General features: G+C 29.1%; 1 protein-coding gene across 1 annotated transcript; it reads left to right on the forward strand.

Annotated features, from left to right (window-relative positions):
- Positions 1-1843: 1843 nt before the first annotated feature.
- On the forward strand, positions 1844-7582 carry LOC145066455 (serine carboxypeptidase-like 34). Its single transcript, XM_079013712.1, has 9 exons — positions 1844-2171; positions 5193-5300; positions 5400-5495; positions 5580-5672; positions 5816-5904; positions 5985-6275; positions 6784-6920; positions 7011-7209; positions 7349-7582. The coding sequence occupies exons 1-9, from the start codon at positions 1892-1894 to the stop codon at positions 7496-7498; spliced, it is 1443 nt and encodes a 480-aa protein (XP_078869838.1). The 5' UTR covers positions 1844-1891; the 3' UTR covers positions 7499-7582.
- Positions 7583-7785: the final 203 nt, after the last annotated feature.

The raw sequence follows: 7785 nt of genomic DNA on the forward strand, positions 1-7785 counted from the left end.
ACAAAATACAACTCCCTCCAAAATAAATTTTCGCCAGTAATTTCATCCATAATTTCAACAAATTTAAATTTGTATTTTCTTTATATAATTTTTTTTTAATGATCCTGATTTTTTTTCTCCAAAAGTATATCAAACATTTACGTCTTAGATAATGCTGCCCTATTATAATTATTATTTTCCAAAAGTATATCCGTTTAATGAGGAATTTGATATAATAAAGGAAGTGAATGTTAATTAAAATGAGATATACATTCCATAATTATTACATGAGTTTATTAAAAAAAACTAATATCAAGGTGTAAACATTAAGCATTTTTAAAGTGAAATTTCAGAATACATACAAACGATGATGTTGTACAATGAAATATAAAATTGAATAGACTGAAAAAAAACACTATTAAAGCAGTCAATCTTGAAAATAACATAGTTATGAAAAATTATAAAGTAAGATAAAAATTATAAGATATTAGGAGATTTGTAAAAAGTACATTTAGTAAAAGCGTTACGGTTATTAGAAAAAATAAGACCGTTAAGATTAGTGAAAATACAATATATAAACTAAAGAGTAAATTACTGAAAGCGTCCCTGTGGTTTGGTAAAAATTGCACGTTTGGTCCATAACTTTTTTTTTTTTGCATTCGGATCGTCCCTGTGGTTTGATTTTGTTGCGTTTTTCGTCCCTATGGTTTGGTAAAAATTGCATGTTTGGTCCCTAACTTTATGTATGTAAGGGACGAAAAATGCAAAAAAATCAAACCACAGGGACGAAAAACGCAACAAAATCAAACCATAGGGACGATCCGAGTGCAAAAAAAAAAGTTAGGGATCAAACGTGCGATTTTGACCAAACTATAGGGACGATTTCAGTAATTTACTCTAAACTAAATTATCACAATAGTAATGAAATGTCATTATTTGATATTTCATATAATTGACAGATATATCAAATTACATTGATGATATACTAAAATTATTCAAAGTTGCGCCAAAACTAATGCAAAGTTCTTGCGAACACTAAATAAATAAGAACAAACATAAAAGCTAGCATTTATATTTATAATCAATTTAAAATAAACCAATAATGATTTAGAAAAGAATCTCCATTGATGATATACTAAAATTAAATATATATAACATTTAACATTTTATAAATTATATTACATAACTTTATTTGAATAAATGAAATAGTTGTTAATATTTAATACAATAGAAAAAACGGTATATTGATTGTCAATATATGTTTAAATTAAGTAACATTATTATGCAAGGAACGTCTAATTAAAATGCTTATAAATATATAAATATCATAACTATATGAGACGAGGAAAGTCGTTCAACTAATAAAACAAAAAATGATGTCTACAAAGAGATCTTTCAATGATTATATATATTTATCGTTTTCAATTTATTTTCTACACATTTCAATAATACCAATAACCATATATTTTTTTATAATCATTATACAATATCTATAAACGATTATATGTTTTTTTATACGTTTCCCGCGTTTAACGCGGGCTATAATCTAGTAAACTACTAAAATAATATATTTAAATAATATATTGATTTTTACAAGTAACCCTTTGAAACTAAAGAAATGAAATTCAAGTTGCTTACTTAGTAGGGTCCCAATTAAATAGATATTTCCAAAGTTGATGCCCATGAAAAAGAAACTTGCTACCTATACATTTATGGTCAAAACCTCACTCTCTCTCTCTCTCTCTATATATATATATATATATATATATATATATATATATATATATATATATATATATATATATATATATATATATATATATATATATATATATATATATATATATATATATATATTCATACTATCTGTCCATCAATCATTTCAAAACCCACACACACATACACACATAGTATGAACTCCCCATGGACTTCCAGTTTCATCCTCATATTTTCTATATCCATTTTCCGGTGGGGTGTGGCTGTTTCCGATCAGCAGAAGCCAACTGGTCGAGCATTTGCCAAGCAAGAAGCTGACCGAGTGTTCCGTCTTCCAGGGCAGCCTCCGGTCAGCTTCAAGCAGTATGCTGGATATGTTACAGTCAATGAAAGCCATGGAAGAGCACTGTTTTATTGGTTCTTTGAAGCTGAAGAAAGCCCTGAGAAGAAGCCTGTCCTTTTATGGCTTAATGGAGGTAACATTTAATGCACTTTCTTCTACCTTTTTTTATGTCGTGGAAAACATAGAAAGATATCACTGAATTTTCGTACTTCTTTAGGAGATTTAAGGATAATAATTTCATGACAATAGGGCCAAAACTTGCAAAATCATTTGATTCTACATTATGCTTCGTGTCACATTCCTATTGGTTTGAATTACCAAATAGATGTATCTTGTTTTTGGCTGATTGCATACAATATTACACTTCATATGGGGACCAATTGTTTTGATACATTGAAGAACAATTAGTTTCCAGGAAACTGCATTTTAATCTTATGATCGTGTATGCTTATTGTTAAATTGTTAGAATTACTTAAAATACTATTTTTTTTTTTTTTTAAAATTATAGCCAGTTGTTGTCAATCCCAATACACATTCCATACCACGAATACCTTGGAATTATCATAGGACGAGATATAATATAATTATAATAAAAAAACTATGTATTTTTTAATATAAAAATAAAAGACAACGTCATTGTGATTGAATCGAAATTTAAGAAGGAAGTAAACGTATAGATTATCCACATTTGCATCATATGCCAAAGATGGTAACATCATGTCTGTCATGCATGACGTAACGTTATTTAGCATTTGATAAGTTTTAAACAAATAATATTATTATTAATACGATAAAAATATTATACATTAGGATATATATTGATGGGTGGATTATTTTGTAACCATTGTACTTGTTAGATTGTATCAAGGCAACTTTAGAAAATGTATTATGTGATGCTTATAAAATTAATTTACCAGATCATAAGTATAAACTTAATTAAGATTAAATTTGATATTTTCAATTCTTTCAACAAGAATAATGATTTATTTTAAATAAATATTAATCCGATGCAACACGACACATTCACTCAATGACTTAGAACATGGGAAGTGGGAGAAGAAGCTGGTGGAGTTATGGTCCTAAACTTGGACACAAATAAACGTGGTGGAAGCCAATTTTCATTTGTTTTTTATTTGTCTTTTCTATTACAACATGAAAAGAAAAAAAAAACAGATGTTGACACCTAAGAAACGGATTTAAAGTAAGAAATGCCATAATATTTTAGTTTTATTTTCTAGTTATAACATGATAGTGTCAATTCTTTTCTTTTTAAGACCTATACTCAAAGGTTTAAATTAGTATTCTTAAAACTTTATCTATATATCCCATATAAAGATTGATTTTTTATTTGGACAATATTAATATAATTTGGTAAAAATTTCAAAATATAATATTGTAATAAAAACTAATAAAAATATGAAATTATAATTAAGAGTTCAAGAGAAGTACGTTGTCATTTGACCTTATATAGTATAAGTTGGTTCGTGGAAGGTGAAAAGTAAAACACTTATCCAAATGGTCAATGGATGAGTGGTTGATACTTGATAGGGTTTATTAAATGATATACTTTTCCTATGACGCTTTCGATATCCGGAAAGGTTATATCATATGTACGTATTGCAACCTCACAAGTCACAAAGTATATTATTACTAATAATCAATTTTATGATTACTATGTATATAAATTGTAATATAATGTGTTGCAAGAATCTCCTGCATATCTATGCTTGCATACTCCTCAACATTTGGAATGTATATTTTTTAGTTACTTATAGAAAGCATGTATTGGCGTTCATTTGACGGATAAAATTATGTTATTGAAGGAGAAGATAAGTAGAACTTTAATAGACATTGCACACACGAAAGTCCTTTAAATGTCGAATAGAAAAGAGGTGCTATGTGTCTAACGATTATCAGTTAACAGAATGTCTAAAAGTTAAATTTTCTTCAGAATGTGTTTAAACCCACGCGATAATTTTCAATCATTGCTTAAAGATATAATCCATACCGGTATTCACACATGTACATTTACTATGTAACTTGTACCCACATACTTGTCTTGGTAGCAAAGATGTGAGAATTCATAGTTGTGTTCTTAAGTTTAAATGCTTGAAATTTGGGCATTAAGTCTTTTTGGAATGAGACGTTGTGATTTACCTGTCTAATGTTGGTCTGTTGGAAGGGATGCCAAAATGTGAAGTTTTGATGACAATTTCGAAAGTAAAATTGGAATTGCATCCAGTTATCTATTAACACTTTTGTTGGATTCAAATGAAGAAAAAAAGTTATCTCGTGACTGTAAAATCACACCACTAAATATTCATCATTGACAAAGATGTCAAAAGCATTTGGTCCCCTTTTATCTTATTGTGACCACTTCACTTTATTCCATATGGGTTATAAGCAAAAAAGACCAAAGACAATATCGTCAATGCTCGAGATAGCCTTTACTAGGTTCTCTTTTATCATAAGTAGAGTTGTGTTTTCTTTCAATATATATGCAATTGCATGTGCTATGTATAGTAACACTAACACATACATGTATCCATTTGAGCGTTTTCTACAAAGCTAAATCAGATTAAAGATGGAAAAGAATTGGTTTTATTTCAAACCGATTATATCTGAAAATGTTTTTTTATAAATTTTATAGTAAAATATCGTTTATAGTTAAAAGTTCTGACAACGTTTTGTTTTATGACAGCTTTTAAAAAGGGCAATTCGGCCTAGTAAATAAGTAGTCAGCTTTTAGGCCCACAAAGTATCTGACAAAAGCCCACATTGTATCGATGTGGGCTCTGGCCTCTTATAATCTTGCCTTTTTGTCCGTATTTGCTTTATACCGAAACTTTTGATGCTAAATAATTCTTAAAATCATAACTTATGTTTGAGGTTTTTGTTTCATGTTAATAGTCTTATGAGAAAAATATATAATTATTTTTATTATTTATGATGCCGTGCGATCGAATTGAGATGAATTAACAATACTAGAGAAATATATCTAGTTTCGAGTTATGAATATAAAATTATATTTCATAGTATTATAGCATTAAAATTGGATTTCGTGACTAGCGTATCAAATGTTCGATAAAAGGTGATTGACGCAACTATTTTTTAATTTTGGTTATTTAAACTTATTTTTGAAATTTTAATACAGGTCCAGGTTGTTCTTCAATTGGATTTGGGGGTTTGGAGGAGCTAGGCCCATTTGTAGTTAAAAAGAGCAAATCAGGGCTCCTTTTGAACGATTACGCATGGAATAAAGGTAAAAATTAACTAAAATCGTTGTTATCTATCAACAAAACTGACATAAATAAACTCCGAATAATGTTTTTATTTTATTTTTTTGTCATCATATTCGTAGCTGCCAACTTGTTATTTCTGGAGTCCCCTGTTGGTGTTGGATTCTCGTACACCAATACTAGCAATGATATTAAGGAACTTGGCGACAAAATCACAGGTATATTTTATACATACAAACACACACACTGACACACAAAAAAAAAATTATATTTATTCACCTTGTAATAATTGTCATCAACAGCCCAGGATTCGTACACATTTCTGATCAAATGGTTTAGAAGGTTTCCACAGTACAAATCCCATGACTTCTACATAGCTGGTGAAAGTTATGCAGGTATTATATTCGCATAAAACAACTTTTTGCTATACATAATAATGACATTTTTTTTTTGCATAATTTACAACATTTCTAAAACATAAATTGTTGTCTACTCACTAGGCGGGGTTTTATTTGATATACTTTTTTACTGTTTATAGGGCACTACGTTCCACAACTAGCTGAGCTTATTTTTGATACAAACAAGATTATTGCCGACCATGATCGCATAAATTTCATAGGATTTATGGTGAGGATTGTTGCATATATAAATATGATACACTTTTTTGTTGTGATACAATGTTTGTGACATGTACACAAAATATGCAGATTGGGAATGCGTTGTTGGATGATGGAACTGATCAAACGGGTATGATTAGTTATGCATGGGATCATGCTGTTATATCGGATCGTGTATATAATGATATCAAGACTAATTGCAACTTTAGCAGCCCTAATTCAACTGAAAGTTGTGATACATCGTTGGATGAATACTTTGAAGTTTATAAGCTTATCGATATGTATAGCTTGTATGCACCTACGTGTGTTGATACCACCCCTAATTCCACTCAACGCGTGTTTATGCGTGGCAATGTCTCTCCTCAAACTTTATCGAAACATGTGAGTATTTTTAACAACATTACATAATTTTGTAAATTATTCACTTAGACCTTATTTTTAAAACACGTAGTTTGGTTATTCATTTTCATTGATGTTTATATGAATAAATTAACGATGTTTTAAGAAACTTGAAAAAAATGACCTATTTGGGAAAATGGTTTGCATAAATAAATGTGAAGCAAATGTATAAAAAAACTTAAGATTTGAGATGGAAACTCCTGATTTTTTTTTTTCTTTTAAATCATTATTTTTGTATTAAGTTAAAATGAAAAAAAAACCACTCATATAATTAAGCATCCTAAAGTCTTGTCTCGTTAAGTTTTTTTTTCTAAAACGTTTGTGTTTATTTGACTTGATTAAATTATTATGCACGTTGCATACATACATACATACACATTCCTTAAGGTTTAATAGAAACAACATCCATTGACTCAAAATGCCTCCAACTATTATAAATAATTAATTATTCAGTGCTTATTCATTGAGCTCTATTATATATGGTTAACAGAAAGGGTGGCACAAGAAACCAACAGGGTACGACCCTTGTCAGTCAGAATATACTGATTCATATATGAACAAACCAGCTGTTCAAGCCGCACTACATGCTAATACCACAAAAATTCCCTACCCGTGGTCGCATTGTAGGTAATTTTCATAGTATGATCCATTTCACTCTTTTTATTTACTTTTTAATTTTTTTGGTTATAACGGGCTATACATATGTGCTTTAAACAGCAATGCTATTACATTTTGGCATGATGCTCCTGCATCCATGCTTCCGACCATCAAAAAACTTGTGAATGGGGGTCTTCGTGTTTGGGTTTACAGTGGAGACCAAGATGGAAGAATTCCGGTGACATCTACAAGACTCTCTTTGAGAAAACTTGGCTTGAAAACAATTCAAGAATGGTCTCCATGGTATACTAATAATCAGGTAACTAAAATCATGGTTTAATTCAGGGTCTAAATAAGAACCCTAGTTACCAAATATCAAATCATATTTTCGATAAGTATATATTAATGTTTTATTATAATTTATAAACTACTAACATATACATGAAATGTAATTGAAGGTTGGTGGATGGACGATTGCATATGATGGATTGATGTTTGTAACGATTAGAGGAGCAGGACATCAAGTACCTACTTTCAAACCCAAGGAATCCCTTCAACTCATTAAACACTTTTTATCCAATCAAAATTTGTCAAGTGTACCTTTTTAAAGTTTATGGGAGCAATGATTATGATTATTGTGACATCAATTTATTGATAAACCCACAAAATACTTGTGGGTTATCCATTTACCATTCTTTTTTTTTTTTTCGTTACCCTCACAAATTTCTTTTAATTTTACATTAAACCGGTGTAAAAAGAAAGAGAGAATAACAAATTAAAATTAGTTATTATTAAGTATGGAATTGATCTCTTGATACCGCTTTTTATTATTAAAATATATAATATATAATATATAATTAATTTAACATTAAGTATGTTTAAAATTTTATATAAA

Source organism: Lactuca serriola, chromosome 8 (genome assembly GCF_051521515.1).
Source record: "Lactuca serriola cultivar US96UC23 chromosome 8, Lser_US96UC23_V15, whole genome shotgun sequence".
Taxonomy (NCBI): domain Eukaryota; kingdom Viridiplantae; phylum Streptophyta; class Magnoliopsida; order Asterales; family Asteraceae; genus Lactuca; species Lactuca serriola.

Bases quoted from the DNA above. Each gene is read 5' to 3' on its own strand.
- LOC145066455 (XM_079013712.1), top strand. From the start codon at position 1,892: ATGAACTCCCCATGGACTTCCAGTTTCATCCTCATATTTTCTATATCC. The intron at 5,673-5,815 runs GTATTATATTCG...TACTGTTTATAG, and splicing joins AGCTGGTGAAAGTTATGCAG to GGCACTACGTTCCACAACTA. The intron at 5,905-5,984 runs GTGAGGATTGTT...CAAAATATGCAG, and splicing joins TAAATTTCATAGGATTTATG to ATTGGGAATGCGTTGTTGGA.